This window comes from Microcaecilia unicolor, chromosome 7, assembly GCF_901765095.1.
Source record: "Microcaecilia unicolor chromosome 7, aMicUni1.1, whole genome shotgun sequence".
Taxonomy (NCBI): domain Eukaryota; kingdom Metazoa; phylum Chordata; class Amphibia; order Gymnophiona; family Siphonopidae; genus Microcaecilia; species Microcaecilia unicolor.
In genome coordinates, this window is record NC_044037.1 from 28,627,560 (window position 1) to 28,652,403 (window position 24,844).

Below are 24,844 nucleotides of genomic sequence, written 5' to 3' on the forward strand. Positions count from 1 at the left end.
TTCTTATTTTCTCATTTCCATCTTCCAAAAATTCCAAACAGCAGATGTGCAGATCAGCAGGACCCAAAGCAGTTAAAAACAAGTAAAGTCAGAAACAACACAGTTTATACCTAACTAGCCGTTCAGCCCGTAAAAACGGGCTAGTATGGGGGGGGGGGGGTTGAAAGCCCCCCCCCCCCCCGCTGCCGAGTTCGCCGCTGCCGCTCCCCCTCCGAGTTGCTCCCCCCCCCCGGAGCCCTCGCCACCCACCTTCCACCCAGTCGGGCCCTCACTCCGCTATTGAAACAGCGAGGGCACGCAGCACACAGCTCTGCTGCTGAGCTGCCGTGGCCTTCCTTCTTTTTCTCTGCCTGTGTCCCGCCCTCGTGTGACGTAACGTCGTCGAGGGCGGGACACAGGCAGAGAAGAAGAAGGAAGGCCAACGGCAGCTCAGCAGAGCTGTGTGCTGCGTGCCCTCGCTGTTTCAATAGCGGAGCGAGGGCCCGACCGGGTGGAAGGTGGGTGGCGGCGGCGGCGACTCCGGGTGGGGGGAGCGTTAGCGACGGCGGTGTCCCTCGCAAATGCGCAGTAGAGACCCTCTCTGTTCCGCCCTCGTCATCACGTATTGACGCGGGGCGGGGCAGAGAGGGTCTCTACTGCGCATTTGCGAGTGAGTACGACACTCGCCATTTATATATATTGATTGTTTGACTACCCTTACAATTCACCTTTGAGTTTATACAGCAAAACCATGTGCATGTAAGGTCTGGATAAACAAATTAAAACAATCAAAGTTTAAAGCAAATGGCCATAATATGTAATATGTGGTAGCAATAATGAAAACAATGATGAAATATTAAAAAAAAGCAGGCAGCCTGAGTCAACAGATTTAGTTTCCACTGAACATAATTAAGTTTGTATGAACTTGATGGCTAATAGTGTGCTGAACTAGACAATGTCGGCACATTTAGAATGACTCTGGACAGTACTACTACTACTACTACTACTTAACATTTCTAGAGCACTACTATGGTTACCCAGCGCTGTACAGATTAATAAAAGGACAGTCCCTGCTCCAAAGAGCTTACAATCTAATGGGAGAAATGTCAAATAGGGGCAGTCTAGATTTCCTGCATAGAGGTATGGTGGTTAGGTGCCGAAGGCGACATTGAAGAGGTGGGCTTTGAGCAAGGCTTTGAAGATGGGCAGGGAGGGGGCCTGGCGTATGGGCTCAAGGAGTTTATTCCAGGCATGGGGTGAGGCCTGGAGTTGGCGGTGGTGGAGAAGGGTACTGAACGGAGGGATTTGTCTTGAGAACGTTGGTTACGGGTAGGAATACTAAAAGTTATTCCGTTATTATACTTCCTCTGTGTACATCCGTATACTGCACAAGCCGGTATGTTTGAAAACATAAATGAGATGAAATAAAAGTGCTACCAACAATAAAGAACGAGAACGTGGATGCAGTAACTCATAGGTTTGCTTGGTTTGTTTTGAGTGTACGGCGATGACGGCCGCGCGGGGAAGGGGAAACCTAATTGGCTTAAACGTCTTGACGTCACCCCGTCATGCTTGGTCTAACTAAGGTTCAGCTTCCACCTTTGACCGGAAGCAGTAACGTGCCAGACCCGGATGTCATCCCGGAAGTTAAGCTGTTTTCAATTAGGAACGTAAACAGAACAGATATCCTGGTGACAGAGCAGGGCCGCCTAGGATTGCTGCATTGGTTATTTTTCACCGCAGGGTACATGGCCCCCATTCAGTGCTCCCGGAGCCATAGCGCCGAGGCCACGGGTGGCAGGAAGCGGCGCTATGGTAGCGAGAGTAGCAGCAGCAGCAATAGCTGTAGCGACGGGGGTTCCCGCAGCCCCCCGCACCGGAGCAGCAAAGCAACAGAGAAGCGGCTGAAGAGCTCCCGAGACAGGGCACGCCACAGTCCGTCCAAGTTTCGGGAGCGCTCGCATACCAAGCAGTGGGCAGAGTACTATGAGAAGGAGCAGGAGGAGCTGCTGCGACAGCGGCAGGAGGCCTTCATCGCACGGTGAGCCTCTCGTTATTATTATTAGCATTTGTATAGCGCTACCAGACGCACGCAGCGCTGAACACCTGATACAAAGAGACAGTCCCTGCTCAAAAGACCTTACAATCTAAATAATACAGACAGACAAGACAGTTACGGGTGAGGGAAGTAATGGGTGAGAAGGAAGGAAGGGACAAGGGGAGGGCAATTGTGGCTAGGAGCTAAAAGCAAACACTCACAGAAGCTGAGCTCTCCACAGGAAAACCAGTAAGGAAAAACAAACAGTGGATCCAACAAAAGGTCCTCTCACAATGAGTGTCTTCCTGAACAAGGTCTTTATTCACAATGGCACAAATGACCCGACACGTGACGTGTTTCGGCCGTAAGGCCTGCGTCAGGGATAGTTTTTACAGAGCCAGAGTTTATCTCATCTTCCCTTCTGTGCTGGGGATTCCCTGAGCCTGGTTGTTTTGTAGGAGCTAAAAGCAGCAGTGAAAAGGTGGGTTTTCAGCATAGATTTGAAAACAGGTAGAGATGGAGCTAGACGTATAGGTCCAGGAAGTCTATTCCAGGCGTAAGGTGCCGCCAGAGAAAAGGAGCGAGGCCTGGAGTTAGCAGTGTAGGAGAAGGAGGACGACAAGAGAGACTTGCCCAGTGAGCGGAGTTCACGGGGAGGAATGTAGGGAGAGATGAGAGTGGAGAGGTAATGGGGGGGCTGCAGAGTGGATGCATTTAAAGGTCAGTACGAGAAGTTTAAACTGAATGCGGAAGCGGACAGGGAGCTAGTGAAGTGACTTGAGGAGCGGGCTAGTGTGGGTATAACGATTCTGGCGGAAAACAAGTCGTGCCGCAGAATTTTGGACAGATTGGAGAGGAGAGAGATGGCTGAGCGGAAGACCAGTGAGAAGTAAATTGCAATAGTCCAAGCGAGAGGCGACAAGGGTATGGATAAGGGTTCTGGCAGCGTATTCAGAAAGGAAGAGGCAAATTTTGCTAATATTGTAGATAAAGAAGCGACAGGTTTTGGCAATCTGTTGAATATGGGCAGAGAAGGAGAGAGAGGAATCAAAGATGACTCCAAGGTTACGAGCCGAGGAGACAGGGAGGATGTGAGAGCCATTAACAGAGATAGAGAAAGGGGGAAGAGGGGAGGTGGATTTAGGGGGAAAAATGATAAGTTCTGTTTTGGTCATGTTGAGCTTTAGATGGCGTTGAGACATCCAAGCAGCAATGTCAGACAAGCAGGCTGAGATTTTGTCCTGGATCGAGCTATCTACTGGCGACTGGAGTGAGGCTTGCTCAGTCGAAATCGAGCAGGCTGACCCAGCTCTTGTTTTGGCCCATAGAATTGAAACATCACCTTGTTTTGTTTTTTTTAATGTCCAAGAATTTTATTGGTTTTAGAAAAAGATAAACAATTTATCAAGCAATAACATAAAGTAATAACATCAACTATAACACAGAAAAAAAGCCCCTGCAAATCAAAATAATAAATCTTAAACAAGTTACTTAAAATGATAAGATTTCAGATAATTATCCACATGAGACCAAATTTTAGCAGTAGAACATCTCACCCATTTTGTCTGCAACAGAAGTTTCAAATTTATGAATCTGTAAAATTGAATGCCACCAAAAAGTATAATTGAGAATAGAATTATCTTTCCAATGCATACGAGCCAGTTTCAGAGCAGCAACAACTAAAATGTTCAGTAATTTGTTGTTGGGAAACATCCAATTGATCTTGGAATAACACAGAACCTAACATAATAATTGAAGGAGTAATTGGACCCTGTACAGGAAGAATGTTTGAAATAAAAGACCACACCTGACACCAAAATTCATGTTATTCTTGGTTTTCTAAGTGAAATCAAACCTACATCTCTCTGCCTGTGGTGAGGCAAAGCATAGGTTGGATCAGCTTTTCTAGGGTTGATGTGAATGAAGCGACAACCCTACTTCTTGAAAAAAGTAATGTTCTTGCAGATTCACCCTGGGCAATTGATGTATTTCCTATCCTCGCTTTCCTGCGGATATATTGCTCATCCTACAGTTCTGATTCCAGAACTGTAAACATATGTTCCCCCCCTCCTGATATTAAGTGCTGACCCGTATCCAGCGACCTGCATTAAATATCCAGTTTCAAATTTGATCACTGTAACTGGTTAAGCTGATATTTCAGCGCTAACTGGTTAAGTGCTTAGTGGTTAAAGACAGTCCTGTTATTTATGCAGCCTATTTTAACTGCTAAACATAGTCAGTTTGGTGTTAAATATCTGGGCCTGACCAGCTAAGTTGTGTGATGTAGCTGGTTAGTGGCTAACTGAATATTCACGGAGATAACCGATTATCTCCTGCTGAATATCCATGGTTAGGTGCTAAAATACTATCCTTTAGATTGTAAGCTCCTTTGAGCAGGGACTGTCCTTCTTTGTTAATTGTATAGCGCTGCGCAGCCCTGGTAGCACTTTAGAAATGTTAAATAGTAGTAGTAGTATTTAACTGGTCAGGAGCCATTCCTGGCTGGTTAAATATCTTTGAATATCAGCCAGATAGTGCTCAAGATGTAAGTTGAGAAACCAGGACTGTCTAAAAGTTGGCTTTTCAGGACGCTGGAGGTTCCTTTACAACTCTGCAGACATCAGAACACCTTTCAGAAAAGTCTGAGAGCTGTGGAAGGTGGTCCTCATTATGCGTGAGACTTGCAGATGAAGTCTCAATAATGTTGTTGGTTGTAGTAGAATATGGAGCCTTATGAAGTTCCAGAAACCAAACAAAAAATAGAGAGAGGCTACTGGTGTGTAAGAGGATAGTAACTTGATGGTATGCATGCTTGCAGTGTTCAGGGTTAGCCTTTTTTAAAAAGGCACTCATAGAAGCCTATGGCCTTCTTGCAACTCTGAAATGTCTTCAGAGAAAATGTTGTTGTTGTTGTTGTTTTTTTTTTTTTTTTAATTACAGTAGCTTCAAGAGCACACCATCTTAAAAAAAATGTTTGTTTTGGGCACAAAATAGGAGCAACAGTTTAAAATCTAGAAAATACAAGGCCTGCTTTATAATGCTGCTGCTTCTATTTTCTGGCAGTGGGAAAACTTCTTGATAAGTCTGTAGTGTCTTGACAATATTAAGCAAGAAATATTAGAGATTAGACATGGACAAATTGAAAGGGGGCATCAGATTTATAGGATAAACAGAATATTTTTATAAGAGCCTAATGTGCCATCCTGGAACAGACAAAAGTCCATTAAGCTCAGCATTCTGTCATCCAGTGGCCAATCCTGGAGATCCATTCCTTTGTGTCAGCAGCAAATGAATCCAGAGACTTGTGGACCAGAATTACCTCAGACCAATGTATTCTGGAAATACTAAAGCAGGGTTACAAACTGGAGTTCTCCCATTCCACTGCAGCTTTTTTTCTTGGAATCTCCGTGCAAGCTCCAGCCCAAATATCAAGCAGTTCAAACCACCTTGCAATCGTTTCTTCATTTAGGCACAGTTGAGACTGTCCCCCGGTTGCAATTGGGGAACTGGCAGTTATTTCATTTACTTTTTAGTTTAAAAGAAGGGAGCTTCCTTCCACCTGGGTTTGGACGTCAAAATGTTCAACATTTTACACTGGGAACACTGTAGTCTGTAGTAGTTTCAGACCATCAGATTGAGTTTCTAACCTCCCTGGATCTAAAGGAAGCTTGCTTTCATATTCCCACTTCACCTTCCCACAGAAGATTTGTGATTTGCAATCCTTGGGAAACATTATCAATTTATGACCATGTAATTCAGCCTTTCCACATCACCAAGGACATTTTTTCAAGGTCATGGTAGTAGTGACATCCTTCCTTTGAAAGGATGGATTGCAGGTTCATCCATACCTTGCGATTTGGCTGATTTACGACTCTTTAAGAGAGTCTTTAAGTTTCATCCAAGATAGCTACTCTTCTTCAGTCTTTAGGATTGGTATGCCATTTTACCAAGACTCAGTTGTTTCCAACACAAACCTTGGCATATCTGGGAGTGATATTTGACATAGGCTTAGGGAAGACATTTCTTCCTGTTATTCATCAGCAAAAGATTCACTCCCAAGTCAGGTTCTACTTTCCCTACCAGGTCCTGGGGTCTGAGAATATTGTTCAATTCATATTTAATGTTGGCAGTGCATAAAGCATACGCATCACTGCTGCAGTAATGAGCAGTATCGGGAGTAGAGGCATATTGGCTAGTTGAAATCTACTACAGATCCTTGGTCCTAGACAAGAGTCCTGGGAGGAGGCAGAGGTGGTGCCCATGGAGCAGAGAAGTGGAAGTCAGGCAGTAGGAAAACTAGTAGAAGAATCCCCTGTCCATAGGTCCTTTAGGAAAGGAGGAATTACTATCCACCCTCATTTCCCATGTATCCAAAACAGAGCCTACGGTGTCAGGGGACTCCATTTTGATGAGGATGCCCTTAATACCCTAAGGCATAGAGCCATACTTGACCCAAGGAAGAGTGCTCCTCCACATGGTATTATCCTTCCTCCAAAGAGGAATTTAATGTGAATTTTGACGGCCTTGCTACCAGTGTTCAGAAGTTTGCCGAACTCTCAAGGTTAAGGAGTGGTTTGCCTACTGAATATTAGATGATACTCCTTAGATGCAATAGAGTGGTTGTGCTGGTTAGGGCATCCAGATGTCCATACTATTTGTGGTCCTGAGAAAAGGAAAACTGATATTCAAAGCATCTATATTTTATGTGTTTCTGCGGTATATCTAATTAGAAGCCTTCAGGCTCCATAGGGCTTGAGGGGTCATTCAGCTACAGCCCAAGCATTTTCATAGACAAAACCGAGGAGAGGTGCAGAGTGGCCACTGCATTTTTTTCATGGAGCATTATAGATTTAATGTACAAACTACAAAGGAGGCAGCATTCAGTGTAGAGGTCCTGGGAGCCACACCAGTCTCTTCCTACTCTACCTGAGGGAAACTTAGGTACATCCCACTTATCTGGTCTAGTTTTACAAGGATGAGGAGGAAGTTGAAATTATACATACCAGATAATTTTCTTCCCTTTAGTTTTACCAGACCAGTCCAGAACCCACCTAGGTGGATGTGGGACAGGTGGGGGGGAGGGGGGGAAGGATTGTGGAAGAGCACAGGTGAGAGGGAGTGGATACTGAGAGGAGAGTTGTGGTCACAACCGTCTTCCCTAGATTTGGGATAAGCATCCCCTGTCTGGTTTTCCAGTTGCACTAGCCCTAATGTAGAAGCCAGGCAGGTTTGCTCTGACCATCCAATGGCAGAAGGAATGTGATTTTCCACCCCCTCCCCACGCTTTGTGTGCACTGGACTAGCAAGACCTTTTGTGTGCATTGCTTTCGCTTGTCTACATTAAATTAAATTGGCTATTTAGACACTCAGTCCCCCAATCTCAAAAGATCCTCCTGCACAAGCCACTCATGTTTTCAATAACTAAATAAATTTTGTGTCATCTGCATTTTGATAACCCAATTCACCTCTTTTCCAGATCACTTATGAATGTTAGAGAGGTGAAAGATTTGGTTGCAGCCAGAACTTTTAGAGCCAGGGTAACAAGTTGCAACGTGGTTACAAGAAATAAAAAAAGAATCACAATTTATTAGAGTTGATAAACTGCCTATCAAATAAAAGTCCAAGTGGTTTATAATTTATTAAAAAAAAAAAAAGAGCTCCATTTCAAATAGGAAGGCTCACAAGTATAAATTAACGTGTCCAGAAATCTCAGCAGGAGTCCAGCAGATACTCCAGAGGCTGTTTGGAACATTAAATTACTTTTTTGTTTGATTTTTGTATATATTTTTGTCTTCTGTCATCTCCCCTCCAAATTCTCATGATCTGGAGCAGACTTGGCCATTTGCTCCTTTGGACTAAGGCTACAGCAGTAGCGGTGGCCCCTCCTTCCTTACCTGCGTTGTGGAATAGGCTCTAGTCTTTAGACTATCAGAATAATGCACCTTGATTAAATAATACTTGCTGTCCTTTTGTTAATAGAGTTTGACTGGAAGAACAAGGATTGCTAGAAGAAAACTAGAGTTAGCCAGAATGGAATGGAGAATAAGAAGTTCAGCAGTCATGGAGATGTGCTTTGCTTTACAGGAGACTGAACGAGAGGGAGAGGATTGGCGAACTTGGAGCTCCAGAAGTGTGGGGCCTTTCACCGAAGGTTCCTGATCCTGAGTAAGTGAGAGCTGTGAAATGGAAAATACTTTTGACTTTTTCAAACACGATCTGATTTTATTTTGAATGTCATATTGGGCCGGATTCAGTAAATGGCGCTCAAAATTAGGCACGGTGAAAAATCCATGCCAAGTGCTTTTCTATAATGTGTACTCTAGGTATCTACTTTGTACACCTCATTGAACCCAAAACGGGGATACTAGCGGTCAACAAGTTAGTATTTGATTTGATGGAACAGTGCTTAGTGCGGATTCCCGCACCTAACTTTGGGCGCGAGGACTTAGGCCTCTTGAAACTTGGTACAAATCCTATGGCGCAAGTTAATCACGTAACCAGGGTATTCTATAACACTGCTTCGCAATTTTTGGGTGACCTATATAGAATCTGGGGAATTGTGTCTTAGTTCTGTGTTTCTCAGTGTATAATCCCTTTAATTGTGTTATCCAGTTCAGATGAACATACTCCAGCAGAGGATGACAAGTCAAGAAAAAGCAGTGACTCGGACTCTACTTCAGAAGGTATTTGTTTGTTTTTTTGCTCTGGCAATTTTCTGTTGTCTGTTTTCTCTTCCAGCCTGATTAGAAGTGACCTCTCTTTGAGTGTGGTACCATGATCCTTAATTTGTGACAGCCCTGGGATTTTCCTCTGGTTTATATCGCCTTTCCAGCTGTGCAGGCATTGTAACAATAGTCCCCAGCTCATGGTCATAAACTGAAGCGTCTTTGGAAACCTACCTAACGTGGACCCCCAAGTCTGGCTAGTTATTACTGCCATTGTACAATACATGAGAGTCCCTCACTTCCAGGGGCTTTGCAGCCTGGGGAGCAGAAGACTTGAGTCAAGCACTGAATCCAGGTCCAGTGTATTCAGCCACTGAACCAGCCCTTACTTTCTTTAATGTATATTAAAAGGCAAACAGAAAATTTAGATTGTATAAAATGGGAGGAGTAGATTCACCACAATGTGGAAAGTGCGGAGGGCTGCAATGTACATACTTTCATGCCATATGGGATTGTCCGGTGATAAAACAATTTTGGGAAAGGATATGTAATTTCATGGCACATATAATGAATCAACATATATCAGTGGGCCCAGAACAGGTATTGTTGGGAGGGGAGATGGTGGGGGGTACTGGTGCTGCCCATCATAATCTCTTGCTATATAGAGCATTTTTAATAGGAAAAAAATGCATTTTAGCCAATTGGATCCACCAAGAGGCTGCTACTTATTGGCAATGGCGTAATAGACTGCATGCGTTACTATTAATGGAACTCCGAGAAGTGCAATGGAAATTAAAAAGACAAAAAGAGTTTTATTTAGTTTGGAAACTGTACATAGAAGCATTGGCTCCACGAGCACGCAGTTTTGTTCTCAACCGATTAGGAGGCCTTTAATGAGAGGGGGAGTGATATCCGCTACAAACTGGTGACAGTCAATCTCAGTATAAAGAGCTCTTGACCCTTTTTTTTGGGGGGGGGGGGGGGAAGGGAAGGGAGAGGAAGTACGGGTAGGAAAAGGGGGAGGGAAGGATGACATACATGTACTTATTTAATATAAAGAGGGATTAGTTCTGTATGTAAGACCTTCTTTAGTCATAAAGTTGTTATGTAAATACTATAGCGAAAGGAGTTACATTGAAATTGTTAATATACAAGAAGAAATGATGCTGTAACAAAAAGAAGGATAAGACAAGAGGTATTGGGGGGGGGAGGGAGGGGATTTAGAGGGGAAGAAAAATGAATAATTCATACAGACTTATGGTTGTAATGATTTATTGAATGTTCAATAAAAAATTGTTTTAAACTAAAAGGCAAACAGAAGTAACTCCATAGGTAGAAGTTTGCACCTATGGAAGAGGTTAAGATGGACAGAGAGCGGCCATATGCCTTTCAAGTCCTTTTATTACTGATGATCAATAGTATTTGACTTGACCTAGTTTTTGCCTGTCTCGGGCAGTAATTCATAAAACGTTTGGGTATCTGGAAACAAGAAAGCATAATCTGTAGTGGAAGCGATGTCACTCTGAGGAGATGGTAATTCTCTATAGGTTGCCTAAAGTTAGGCACCAGGATGATGTGCGCTAACCTCAAATTCTATAATAACATTTGCTTGCGCAGTTGCCATTTATAGAATAGTCTGACTCTTACTGAAACCAGGAAAACAATCACCAACAAGTGGTATTATTCTTCATTAGCTTTTCTTGTTTTTGAGCACCCTCAGATATTCCCACTATAAATAACACACAGTAAATCTCTGTGGTTTAGTGGTATAGCACCTCATTCATCGGGTTGCTCTTGTTGTTTATTTTTTTTAGAAACGCTATGTCCCAATGCATGTGCTATCAGACTGGTGCAACTATTTTTTTGTATGTTTTCTATGTGATTTTCTTTGTGCCCAACCAGTCCTATGTACATGTTCCCCGCCTTGCTATTTTTTCAATGTACATAATAATGCAAGGCAGCTACTATTTAAACTTAACAAGTCACTTATCTGAGTCGTGCCATGACTGCATTGTTGTTATGATGTATCCGCATTCCTCCATGTAACTGGAGATCACATTCAATCCTTCGCCTTCCCCTGAACGTGCCCGACACCGCAGGTTTCACTCTTCTTTCTTCAGGGACTAGGGTTAAGGCGGCCTCCAGGCTACTTAAATGGCTACTTAATGGTGGCATTGCAAAACAAAAACATATCAGTGTTGTAGAGCACAATTTTCTCTTTCAGATGATACTGTTCACAAGCTGATTCAGGCAGACTGTTTTTTAATAATTGGCTTTGAACTTTGGTACATTTTACCATTTGCGCTGACAGTGCCAACTTTGAAGAGATCCTGCAGGGTGGTTATAGATGCTGGTTAGTCGCAAATCTGGCAGTATTACGTCCAGCACAAGCATAATGCTTCTTCAAAATTTCAAGTCCGTATCTTTGTTTGCATGGAAGTTGTTGCGGTCTGAATATTGGTCCAAATATGTTCCGATGAGTCGCAACCAATTTTGATGCACACTTTGAGTCAACTTGTTTGACTGGATTTTGCATCCATAATGTTAAAATGTATTTCATCGGAATTAGCATCAAAAACTGGACAGGATTTGAAATTTTTAGCCATTCTTATAAATGTGTTTGGATTTTATTAGACCCCAAAAATGGCATTTTGGTAAATGTCGCGCGCTCATGGACTGACAACCTTTCAGAAAAGGGGGTCTAGATCTGCAACTATTGCAGTTAGAGACCTCAAATTTTGGGAAACTTCGTTTAACACCTGACTCGCGCAACAGATAAAATTTGAACAAAATTGGAGACATGATGGTGGGTAGGTTTAGACCACTTGGCATGGAATGACCCTGTTAGATTATTGAAATGTTTATTTAGGTACCTCAAAACAATTATTGAAGCGACTACAGACCATTCGCTTGATTTATTCTTTTAACAAATCTGATAATTTCATTTTTTTTATAAGGAGCTACTGGTTGCTGGTTCTTGCAAGAGTTCGTTTCAGATTTTATTGTTTTATCTATGGACTAGATTGTATTTTGTAGATAATTTTTTTTGTTCACTTAAAACTAGAATTACACGCTCAATAGCTCTATTTACTTTTCCTGTTTCAGATTGTTAGATACTCTATTTACATTCCAAGCAGCCCATATGTATAAAGTTGTGCAAACGTTTTTGCTCTCTATGCCAAGTAATTTTCAATTTTGAAAAAAATATAAAAACTTACTTATTCCAGAAATTGATCCTACAATCTAGTAATTAGTTTGGATTACTAGATTTTTATTGTGAAAGTGAATTATTGTTTGTAGATTCCTGGATATGTCCATGTTCTTTTATTGTGATCCGCTTTGAACCGCAAGGTATTGGTGGAATACAAATTACATTGTTAATGGTGGTCAGTACACAAAAGATTAGAGGTCAGGCCCTGTTTACGGGTACAGAGATAAGGGGAGAATTTGAAATTCTATACAAAGTTATACACTCAAGTTGGGGGAGCCAGAAGGGAAGAGGCACAAGCCTGTTTGATGTTATTCCTATGCTGCAGCTTTCTGAGGAGATGAGGGAGAGATTTTAAAATTGCCTTATTGTTTTAGTATTGTTGGTTTTGAAGTGATTTTGTGCATGTTGGACATTCTTCTAGAAGACAAGAAAAAGAAGAAGAAGAAGAAAAAGAAGAAGAAGAAAAAGAGGAAAGCCACAAAAAAGAAACATAGAAAGCGTTCGGAAGACAGTGACAGCAACAGTGACTCAGAATCTGAAGTTAATTCCAGTGGTAAGTGTGTGAGCTCTCAAAAGACCTGCATGTGGGATGAGTCACACTGTGACATTTGCTTCTCTTCAAGTGCATTGTGACTGTTTTAAAATAAAAAATGCTAAAATATTTTATCATAGCTTTAAATTTCTAAGTGAAACGTTATGTTTCCATATATTAATCAAGTCAGCAGAAGTGTGCTAGTCTCATCCTTGCAGCTTAACTTCGCGTTATACAGGTTTCTTGCCTCAGGTTATCATTGTATTTATTTTACTTTATTTTGTTACATTTGTACCCCACGCTTTCCCACTCATGGCAGGCTCGATGCGGCTTATGTGGGGCAATGGAGGGTTAAGTGACTTGCTCAGAGTCACAAGGAGCTGCCTGTGCCTGAAGTGGGAATCGAACTCAGTTCCTCAGGACCAAAGTCCACCACCCTAACCACTAGGCCACTCCTCCACTGTTGCAACTATTTGAGATTCTACATAGAATGTTGCTATTCCACTAGCAACATTCCATGTAGAAGTCGGCCCTTGCAGATCACCAATGTGGCCGCGCAGGCTTCTGCTTCTCACAGAAACAGAAGCCTGCGCAGCTGTCTGCTTCTCACAGAAACAGAAGCCTGTGCAGCCTTCTACATGGAATGTTGGAATGTTGCGAGTGGAATAGCAACATTCCATGTAGAATCTCCAATAGTAGCAACATTCCATGTAGAATCTCCAATAGTATCTATTTTATTTTTGTTACATTTGTACCCCACGCTTTCCCACTCATGGCAGGCTCAATGCGGCTTACATGGGGCAATGGAGGGTTAAGTGACTTGCCCAGAGTCACAAGGAGCTGCCTGTGCCTGAAGTGGGAATCAAACTCAGTTCCTCAGTTCCCCAGGACCAAAGTCCACCACCCTAACCACTAGGCCACTCCTGCCTGCTTTTTCGTGTAAAATATTGTATTTCATTCACAGATGACGAAGATGATAAAAAGAAAATAAAGAAGAAGAGGAAACACAGGAAGTAAGACTAATTTTGCAAATCTTTTGCAAATGTTGCTGTCTTTTACTGAAATTGCCTCCCTTTCACCATGTCTATATAGCGTTTTGGAAAACAAGTCGCATATTCTCTTTGTACCATAAAAGTATGGATTGACTTATGAAAGCAGAGGTACTTGAGTGCTTCAGGCTGCTTTTCAACAAACTGGCTTAAGAATAACATTGCTGCATTTTAAACAAATTCCTGACTAAATTAAGGGTATAAATATCACGGTTTTTCAAACACGTAATTTTTCTAACTGTTTTACCCATCTGTTTACTAAGCCGAGTGGCAGTGCCAACACAGCCCATTCAGAGTGAATGGGTTGTGTCGGCATTAGTGCACAGCAGCTGCTAGCGTGGGTTAGTGTTAAACTTTTAGTTACAGGTCAAGTACAATTTATTAATCATAGTAAGTCAGGCTTTTATTGTATCTGAAGAGGGCAGAATGATCTTTATATCTGGTTTTCTCTCAGAAAAAAGTCCAAGAAAAAGAAAAATAAGAAGACACGAAAAGAATCTAGTGACTCCAGCACCGATGACTCTGATGAGGAAGAAGAACCAGGCGGAGACATCTGGATTGAGAAATCAAGTGAGTTCTTACTTTTCAGGTTAAAAATTTCAGTTTGCCCTCAACTTAGGGGCCCCTTTTACCAAGCTGCGGCAAAAGGGTGTCCTGCACTGGCATTGATGCGTGTTTTTGACGCAAGCCGAGGCCCCCTTGTACCGCAGCCGGTAAAAGGTAGGTTTGTCTTTTCTTCATGAAATGGCCACGTGGCAAGTGAAGCACTTGCCGCGCAGCCATTTCAGGGGGGAGTCCTTACTGCCATCCATTGAGGTGGCAGTAAGAGCTCCCACGCTAACCCGACGGTAACTGCCCAATTACTGCCGGGTACACAGTGGCACTACAAAAATAAAAATATTTTTGTAGCGCTGGATATGACGGTGTGCTGGGGGTGAAAACTACTGCTGGGCTTCTGTGGTAGCCCGGCGGTACTTCATTTTTAGCAAGCGGTAAGCCCACTTTGAGCTTCACTGCTTTGTAAAAGGGCCCGTAATGCAGAAGAAGATAGAATTGTTACTGTATTATGAATTTCATTGGTTACCTGTGTCACATGGCATGACATTGAACAAACTGATGCAGGGCTCTTTTAAAGATATTATTTAAGTGAACATAATTATTTTTCTGGAGTTAGTTCTTTTTTTAAGAGATAAAGGAGTTACTGTTGAGGGAGGCCCAGTTGTTTTAATCAGTATAATTGGTGCGAGGGTGGCTATGCTGAAATGCTCCCCTGCAGGTGTTTTGTGCTGCTTGTGTTACTCTACACCCTTCTGCAAGAAAGAAGAAAACTTTTTTCTTTTTTTCTGGAGTTGCAGGAGCCACACCATACAGGAAACAAAAATATCCTCCTAAGTTTGTTCCTTGCAAGCCCTTATCCTTGCAGTCTGCACCTTTTGAATAGATCACTGATACGTGAAAATAGGTGGGGGGAGGAGGAGGCAAACTGGTCAATATTCAGCTTGCAGCATTTTTTTAAAACACTGACTGCTGCGGACAGAATTAGCCCTGGATATCCATTGACAGGCCATGTCTAGTCATAAGAACATAAGAATAGCCATACTGGGTCAGACCAGTGGTCCATCTAGCCCAGTATCCCACCTCCACAGGTCACATGTACCTGGCAGAAACCAAAGCAGCAACATTCCATGCTACCAACTCCTGGGCAAGCAGTGGTTTTCCAGTGTCTATCTTAATAGCATACTATGGACTTTTCTTCCAGGAAGTTGTCCAAACCTTTTTAAAACCCAGATACACTAACCGCTATTACCACATCCTCTGGCAATGAGTTCCAGAGCTTAAGTATTCATTGAGTGAATATCCAGGGCTAATTCATTATGTGCTAGCCATCAGGTCTTATTTGTTTTCCAGCTGAATATCGACTGGGACCTGCATAAGAATATATGGCCTCCCTCCCCTAGAAACTTCAGACCTCCGCCCCCTCCCCCCCCCCCCCCCCTGCCTGCCTGCTCAATCCCTGGTGGTCTATCAGGAAACAGGCAGGCGTGACAACTCATTCTCCTCTATTGCACCAGGGATAGAGCAGGTAGGACCACAAGGATCCTGAGGAGAGAGTTCTGGATATTCCACAGGTATGGGGGGGGAGGGGGGGAGAGGAGGATTGGCACTCTTCAGGCCGGTACCTGGAAGTTATGCGGGTGCTGGCATCCACATAGCCTAATGACCAAAGATAAAACTGCTATTTTTGAGGTCCTGTTTGGTCGCTTAGTTTGTGGGCACAGGTACTATATATGGCCAGCACCTGCATAGCTTTTTGCATACCCGATTCTGCCCTCGGAACACCCCTTTCCATCCCACTCCAAAAATGGCTGTTCAGAGCCAATATTCAGCGGCACTGCCCAGTTAATTGCTGCTGAATATAGGTGGTTAGCTGGTTCTAGGCGATTTAAGCGGGGAGGAACCTCTCTTGCCTTCTTTAGTCACTTTGAATATCAGGAGGCAAGTTTTTATTTGGATTACTTTTTCTTAAGGGCATGAAGCACTATAAAATAGTTCAAATGGAGGAGCATTCATCTTGAAGGGCTAGTTTGAGGTAAATGTGCAGCCAGATAAAAATGTAATGTTATTTATATGTACATCACTGCAGGAAATACAGAAGAGACCGATTTTGTAGGACCAGAAACACCAATCATGCATGCATCTCAAGATGATAAGCCTTTGAAGTAAGCAAAAATACCTTGTATTCTTAGTTGTGAATTAGATTCTCCTCATTGAAAATGATGTGTATTGCAGTAAAAATTGTTCTGATAAATTTCAAAATATGTAATATGGGATATTGTCTTTGTGTTGCATGGTGTGTCCTCCCTCGCTTGTTACATGGATTTGGAGCTCTTTTGAACCTTGACCCTATGGAGGTGGACCTCTCTCTTCTCAAACTGAAGTCTTTATCAGTAGGGTGGGTGCCAAGACCTTGATGAATCACCCCATACCACCACTTGAACACCAGTTGATTGGGAATACACAGTGGCTATGGAAATCTGCACCCCTTGAATGCTTTCTACATGCATTTTGTATTAGTGCATCAGACTTAGAACATAAGAATAGCCATACTGGGGCAGACCGATGGTCCATCTAGCCCATCAGCAAAATTCGCCCTTTCCTCTCTGAACACACCACCCGAACTCTCGTCCACGCTCTCATTACCTGTCGCCTGGACTACTGCAACTTACTCCTCACCGGCCTCCCACTTAGCCATCTATCCCCCCTTCAGTCTGTTCAGAACTCTGCTGCACGTCTCATATTCCGCCAGAACCGATATACTCATATCACCCCTCTCCTCAGGTCACTTCACTGGCTTCCGATCAGATACCGCATTCAATTCAAGCTTCTCCTTCTTACCTACAAATGCACTCAGTCTGCTGCCCCTCACTACCTCTCTACCCTCATCTCCCCTTACGTTCCCGCCCGTAACCTCTGTTCACAGGATAAATCCCTCCTCTCAGTACCCTTCTCCACCACCGCCAACTCCAGGCTCCGCTCATTCTGCCTCGCCTCACCCTATGCTTGGAACAACCTTCCTGAACCCTTACGCCAAGCCCCCTCCCTGCCCGTCTTCAAGTCTTTGCTTAAAGCCCACCTCTTCAATGCTGCGTTCGGCACCTAACCCTTACCGTTCAGTGAATCCAGACTGCCCCAATTTGACTGCCCCTATCGGACCGACCGTTCACTTGTCTATTAGATTGTAAGCTCTTTGAGCAGGGACTGTCTCTCTTTGTTAAATTGTACAGCGCTGCGTAACCCTAGTAGCGCTCTAGAAATGTTAAGTAGTAGTAGTAGTAGTATCCTGCTTCCAGCAGTGGCTAATCCAGATCAAAAGTACCTGGCAGAAACTCAAGTAGGAGATCGCATAGCTGATATAATTACTATATGATGCCTCCAAGCTAGATTTACCTTAGAGAGGTTTTCTTGTTGATGTTTAGATGGTTTCAGTAGTTTTATTCAATTTCCACCACTTTTGCTTGGTTAGGACACTCCTTTTCATTGTCTCAATTTCTTATCTTGGAGTGGTATATTTTCCCTTGTTTTCTTTTGTAGAAACTCAAGTAGTAGCAAGATTCTATCTATGCTACCAATCCCAGGGCAAAGAGTGGGCTTCCCCTATTTCTGTCTCAATAGCAAACTATGGACATTTCCTCCAGGAACTTATCCAAACCTTTTTTAAACCCAGATACGCTAACCACTGTTACCACATCCTCTGGTGATCAGTTCCAGAGCTTACTTCATTGAGTGTCCCCTAGTCTTAGTACTTTTTGGAAGAATAAACTTGCATTCATGATTTGTTTTCCAGTCATCAATATGCCCTGCTCCACACATTTTAGGGGAAAATGTGTTATTAAGAGATCAAAACATATACCCCAAAAAATTGAACTGCAACAGTTGATGAGTCAGAACTTAGTAGAAGCATCTTTGGCATCAATCACAGCTGTGGGTCTGTTGGATAAGGCTCCACTAGATTTCGCAATAGCACAGGACCTAATAATAGTTCTCAGTGTCCCCATCTGCTGGTAGGAGGGCAAATACCTACTTGTCGGGAATGATCTGGAGAGATAAGGAGCACCCCCATAGCGTGATTCTGCCACCACTGTGCTGTACAGTAGGGAGGGTGTCTACTTGTTAATGTGTTGTGTTGGGTTGCACCAAACTAACACTTTTGCATTCTGGCCAAAAAGTTCTAATTTATTTATTTATTTATTTTCAAATCACAAAGCTTTTTGCTGCAGGGCTACAGTACCCTCCTCAGTGGTCCTTTGCACACTTTAATTGGGAATCAGTGGCTTTCGTCCTGCCACCATACCATACAGGCCAGATTTCTGGAGTGCTTGGGTTGTTGTTATTGGTGCTCATGGTTGTCTTTGCTTTCAGATGCACGGCCCATCAAAGAAAACTGTTATATTTATCCTATTTGTCATGTAAATCAATACAGATTAACACAGGTGGGACCAGTTCAGTTAGTGTATGCTTTTGAAGACAATTGATTTTACCAGAGCTTAATCATTTAGGATTGCTATAGAAGTAAAAGGGGGTTGGTACTTACCAACCAAGCTGTTCATGTTGGGTTTGTTCTTCATTTTCTAAGGCTTTCCGGCACATATTTTCACAATTTGAAGCATTTAAAACAGGTTGCTGTTTATGAAGTACAACCTAGTTACTAATAATGTGTTAGCATGCATTACTAACTCTAGTTACCAGAGCTTATAGCTTAGGGTTGCCCCTATAGATTAAACAGACCAAGCAATGTCCCTTTCCATGTTCAGGTTGGCAGAATCCTCCATGAACTGTTTCTCTTTGGTGTTTTACAGCTATGGACACGCTCTGCTGCCAGGTGAAGGTGCAGCCATGGCAGAGTATGTAAAAGCTGGCAAGCGTATCCCACGGAGAGGTGAAATTGGTCTGACCAGTGAAGAGATTGCTTCGTTCGAATGTTCGGGTTACGTTATGAGTGGCAGCAGGTGAGTTCAGAACTACGAGGTGGGACAGTGATCCTCATAATGTATTAGCATTTCATCACAGAAAGAGGGAGCCTTGTCATAAACATGTTGTGAATTACAAAGTATCTATATAAATAATTCTCACCTTCTCTCTCACCTGCTGAAGCTCACTCTGTGGGAGGCAAACACAACACTCACTCTCACACTCATGCACCACTGTCACTCATAGACCCGCCCCCCCAGCCACGCCCCTTCCGGACATAATTCGCAACCCCAACGTTCTAAATGAAGCCTCCAAATTGCTCCAAACCGGAAGTGTGAGGCCTCAGAGATATCCTGTTTGCCCAGGCCTCCAAACCGGAACTCAGAACTCTGAAGCGCCGTATGCCCCGCCCTCGCGTCAGAACGTCATGACGACGAGGGCGGAGCACACTGCAGGAGCAGGACACAAACTCAATCTCCCGGCTGGGACAGCGACGCTGCAAATGCTATCTCCCCGTGCCCGGCCCTCAGCGACTCGGCGGCCATGCCTCACACCGAACCTGCATCACAGAGGGGTTGCGGGATAGCTGCCTCGCTGACGGTACGTCGATGCTGAAAACCCCATCTCCCCGTGCCCCAAAACCTTGCTAGCGCCCGTTTCATCTCTCCAAGAGACGGGCGTTTTTTATGTATATTTTATTAATTTGAATATAGTCTGCAAGGTAATTCCTTGAAAATGTCAGGCTAGCTATTCTGGGTGATCCGTTTGGGTTTTTAGTGTATGCTAGGTCCCTGGATTTTAATGTTTTTCATGCTTAGAAGTTTGTTGCTTTGTCTTTTTGGTTCTATCAGATTGTGGGGTCTTTTAAAATGGGGTCATTTTGGTCACACAGATGGCCAGAACACTAAAATTATTCACACTGACTAAGGGACATCAGGAGAGGTTAAAAAGAAAAATTCTGCCCCAGTACAGGACCCTTTAAATTGTTTTTTTGTTTGTTTTTTTTCTGTTACAAAGGAGTAGCCTAAGTAAAAAAATAAATCCTATTTAATAATTCTCACCTCCAACGTTCTGACTTGCCTGGGACCGTGGCTCATTCCGAGTTGGTCTGCTAGGCTCCATAGATCAGGCTGACATCACTGTAGCCATTATGATGTCAACTTCAGAACCTGGGGGGGGGGGGGGGGGGGACACATGCCTCACAGCTGATCCATGTCCAGAGGAGGGTCGCTGGGCATGGGTGGCTGGAGGGGGGGGGCAGGGGAGAGAGGAGGGTCGCTGGACATGGGTGGCTGGAGGGGGGGCAGGGGAGAGAGAAGGGTCGCTGGACATGGGTGGCTGCAGTGGGCGCAGGGGGAGAGGAGGGTGGCTACATGGGAGCAGAGGAAAACCTTGCTAGCGCCCGTTTCATTTGTGTCAGAAATGGGCCTTTTTTACTAGTAAATAAATAAACTTGCATAGAATTAATTCTGAGTTATCCATTATAGGATGTGGTGTGCAGTCTTTTTCCTATGTAAAGCAAGAAGACGTGACCATTTTTCTGCACTGCTTATTCAACTGCATTGGTTACCATTAAAATTTTGAGCCCGGTTTAAAATTCTGTGTATTGTACATAAGGTACTGTACTCTGGTACTCCATCTTTTTTGGCATCTCTGACAATTTCATAGACAACCTTTCTGGTCCCTCTGTTCCTTAGATGCCTGCCTACCTTGTTCTTCCATCGCCCAGATTTTTTCATTACTAATCCACCAGTAATTCTCCCTTTTTTCTTTTTTTTCTCTCACCAAAGTTTTGGAATTATCTTCGATCCCACATTCAGAAGTTCAGAATTTTTTCTAAATTTAAGCTACTATGAAAACTCATTACCTTTTGATTTATCTACTTTAGAGGGTCGAGTTTGCCTATGTGCAGCAGGGTTGCCAGTACCATGGATTTCCCGCAGGATTGGGTGGGGTTTTTTTCAGTAGTCACTGCAAGTTTCCAGTGGTCACTGATTGCAACTTTTGGGCGGGTTTTGGGCAGCCACACTGGTAGGTCCAATTTGATGCTGGAATGAGGCTTGTACATCTCAAGCCTTGTTCCCGCTCTAAATTTGGCCAGTAGAAGCACGGAAGGAGGAGGAACTATTGCTGCCCCTCATGTTGCTCCGAGGGGACCCCCTTGCTCTTCACAGGCTATTTTTGGGCACGGAGTTAGATGGGAAAAATTTTTCCATCTGGCAATCCTGTTGTGCAGATGCTTCACTTTCTTTATTATTAGAGTAGACTTTTGTCATTTATTTTAGTGTGGTTTTAACTTGTGTGAATATGCCTTTCCTATATTTAATGGAGTTCTTTTCTTTTTCCTTTTCATCCTTTTATGATTTTTTTTTCTTTTAAACCACTGTGATCTGTTTGCAGAAATGGCGGTATATTAAATTAACATAATACTTATTAGGATTTATTTACCGCCTTTTTGAAGGAATTCACTCAAGGCGGTGTACAGTAAGAATAAATCAAACATGAGCAATATTTACAGCAGTAAAAATATTCAAATAATACAAAGTATGGCATAGTATACTACTTACAATGTCAACACAATACAGCTCTCTACTGGAGGGATTTGTGGGGTGTCCCCTTAATCCCTCAGTGGTTTTTGTTCTAACCCCCCCCCCAATCAAAAATGGCAAGAGAAACTAGTCGTCGTTTATTAAAAACTTGATACACTGCCCTTCGACGAGGAAATCAGGGCGGTGTACAAAAATAAGAATTACACATTAAAAACAATAGAAAGGAACGCCAAAAAAAAAATGCACAGGACGGAAATCAAAAGGTAAAGAGGTCATAGTTCTGTTCTAGGACAGGCAACCAAGCCAGGTCAGTCAGAAGCAAGAAAGGGGAAGGCCTGGGAAAGTAAGGCTGAAATTTGGGATAGGATTGTGATAGCATCAGGATAATTGGTTATGTCTCTAAGATTGCAAAGTTAACTGATTATAAGCCGACACATAACCGGTTCTTTGCTATCTTAGAAACATAACCAATTATGTGCTGATTTTGAACGCGTCGATATTTATGTGTTTATTTTTGTGAAATGGATGTTCATGTTACACACATCTGGCGCATAAATGTCTGTCTCTCCTGTATTTTAAAATAGGATCTACGTCAGCAGATTCTGTTCTAAAACACTGGTAAAACTTGAGATGTACTGACCTGTGTGTCTCAATTCCTACTTCTACAACCTGTCTAAAATGCTCCTGAATATGAGTAGTGGTCAAGTTGGACCAGCTTCTATGATGAGAGGTGTTGGTGTAAAGCAGTTATGGAGAATATTCCCCACTTTTGAGAAAGTTGATATTTGAAGACTTGCGCTATCATTTCTCCATTAAAATGAAGCAGAAAATGTCATTAAAATAGATTTTAAGTTAAAAGTACACAATGAACGTTCCGGAACTGCTGAAGTAAACAATGTTGTTGCCATGGAACAGTCAGAGGGAGCGATTTCCTTGCCAGTTTTCTAATCCCCTCTCAGAGATTTGTAATTGGCCAGGAGTACCTGAGACCATAGGCACCCGGTATAAGAGGCTTGGAGAGGCTAAGCCTCCCCTGCTGTGCTGTGAGGGGTTTAAATTGTTGATTTACCTCCATCCTCACAACAGGAGCTGCAGTGAAAGCCCTCTAGCCTTGTGTAACCAGTTGTAGAAATTGGTTTATGGTTTAATTTGTTTACTGTACTGGGGAGAGCAGGGGGGGGGGGTTGGCTGGAGGTGTCCTGGGTTGCCAGGGAGATATTTAACAAGGATGACTTCCTGACCTTCACTGAGGACAGATAGCAGCAGAATCGGATACTGGGCCAGCATGATCAGAAAAAGTCACCAGACAACAAAGGTAGAAAAGATCATTTTATTTTCATTATAGTGTTTGGAATATGTCCACTTTGAGAATCAGGTGCTCAACATTAAAAGTTTATATTTATTTACTTATTTATGGCATTTTATCCCACATTAAACATGAATTAGGGTGTTTTGTGGCTCTACATGAGAATTGTGATGATATGATCCCTTGTTTCATATTGTTGACGGTTCTGCCCAGTGTAATATTTATGGTACAGTAAGGTTCTGAGTGTGTTTTTGCACAAAGTTGTGCATAGTGTTTTGCAGGTGAGCAATTGTGCTTAGAATATGCTTTGAGCAACCACTTTATTCTTTGACATATGATACATATCTAATATCTAAATTTAATAAAAGGATTTAATTGTGACTTATTTTTATTTATTTTTTTCTGTGTGTTATCAGACAATTATGGATTTCAGCTCCACCCCTGGCCCCACCCCTAACCACGCCCCCTTTAGCCTCCCCAAACAGTTGGGCCACCGACCGCCTATGCCTGAGACTATTGTAATACATGCCCTGTTCTTTTTAGGCATCGCCGCATGGAGGCTGTGCGTCTGCGTAAAGAGAACCAGATTTATAGTGCCGATGAGAAGCGAGCCTTGGCATCCTTCAACCAGGAGGAGAGGAGAAAGAGGGAGAACAAGATCCTGGCCAGCTTCAGAGAGATGGTGTACCGAAAGACCAAAGGCAAAGAAGAAAAATAAGGACAGGACTTACTGCACAGCCTCTCTTCTGATTGAGTTCCTTAGAGACAGGTTGTTGTTGTTTTCTATGATGGTCTCTTGTGGCCATCTCATTTTTTTAAAGATTCTTGTAAGGTTGTGAGGTTTTTTAACTCACTGTTTGTTTCTCAAATCTAGATGGGAGTAAAGAACATACTAAAACATTATTTTCTTTAATTTCCTTTATTTAACCCCCAGTGGCGTAGGAAGGGGGGGGCGGTGGGGCGGTCCGCCCTGGTGCACGCGTTGGGGGGGGGGGGGGGGGTCGGCTCGCTGGTTCCCTGCTCTTTCTGCCCCGGAACAGGTTACTTCCTGTTCCGGGGCAGAGAAAGCAGGGAAGCAGCAGAGCCGACGCAGCTCCCAGTGACGTGCACTGGGGGCGGATCGGCCCTCCCGCCTGCCCCCCGCTGAAAGGTAGGGTGCGTTTCGGGGGGGGGGGGGGGGGAGCGCTCTGGAGGGGGGGTGCGCAGCGGCGACCCGCCCCGGGTGTCAGGCACCCTCGCTACGGCACTGTTAACCCCATAGTTCAGGTTATCCAATGGTTATTCAGTCAACATAATTTCAAATGTCCTCTATCGTGATTGGGTTGGACTGGCCTTTTTTTTTTTTTAAACTCAGCAGTTCTTTTCTCCTGCTCATTTTGTCTGCTGGCTCAATTAGAAGTGGCCTTTTTTGGGCTGTGGTGCCATGAGCCTTCACTCTGAACTGCCTGTGGGGTTTTTATTTTTTCCATTTGTTCATAACCTTCCCTCCCCCACAGCTCAGCCCTTGCAGCAGCACTCTACGGCTAGGGACCACAAACCTTGGCTCTGTTTTCTGAGCCGGGTAGAAAGATATCCCAAATCCGGCCTCCAGGTGTCACCATTGAGCAAAGAATGGGAGTACCTTTCTGCCTCTGCAGGATGCTCTCTGGGAGCAGAAGCTGGGCCCAGGATTCAAACCTTTGTGCACCGCTGAGCTGACAGGATTTCTTTAGAGACCGAACTTTGTAATTGGCCATTTTCATTTGATTCACAAATTCAGCCAATTGCTGTGTTATCCAATGGATTGCAGCATTTCACATCCTCAAGATATGAAAAGTAGGGGTCAGTATTTGTACTGGGTTATGCCCAAGCACTGGCATTGAATATACAGAGATGCATAGCTAGATATCACTTATCCGGTTAGGTTCAATATTCAGCACTTAACTGGACAAGTTAAATCAGATAAAGATAGGACTGTATTTTATATGTTCTATGTATCCAGTTAACTTATCCGTTTTTTGTTTTTTTTTAATCTGTTTATTGGAGAATGGTTCAGAGGTGACTACA

The 24,844-nt window shown here is 43.4% G+C and overlaps 1 protein-coding gene across 1 annotated transcript; it reads left to right on the top strand.

Moving 5' to 3' along the window:
- Positions 1–1,591: 1,591 nt before the first annotated feature.
- On the top strand, positions 1,592–23,701 carry NKAP (NFKB activating protein). The gene is made up of 9 exons (XM_030209378.1): positions 1,592–2,020; positions 8,102–8,182; positions 8,630–8,700; positions 12,315–12,446; positions 13,390–13,438; positions 13,929–14,044; positions 16,119–16,194; positions 18,832–18,981; positions 23,342–23,701. Exons 1-9 carry the CDS (start codon positions 1,728–1,730, stop codon positions 23,514–23,516), a joined length of 1,143 nt encoding a protein of 380 aa, XP_030065238.1. The 5' UTR covers positions 1,592–1,727; the 3' UTR covers positions 23,517–23,701.
- The last annotated feature ends 1,143 nt before the right edge of the window (positions 23,702–24,844 follow it).

What these genes read in the sequence shown, in the direction of transcription:
- NKAP (XM_030209378.1), top strand. Translation starts at nt 1,728, where the DNA reads ATGGCCCCCATTCAGTGCTCCCGGAGCCATAGCGCCGAGGCCACGGGT. An exon ending in CTCGGACTCTACTTCAGAAG is followed by an intron (nt 8,701 to 12,314) that starts GTATTTGTTTGT and finishes ACATTCTTCTAG; the next exon opens with AAGACAAGAAAAAGAAGAAG. An exon ending in CATCTGGATTGAGAAATCAA is followed by an intron (nt 14,045 to 16,118) that starts GTGAGTTCTTAC and finishes ACATCACTGCAG; the next exon opens with GAAATACAGAAGAGACCGAT.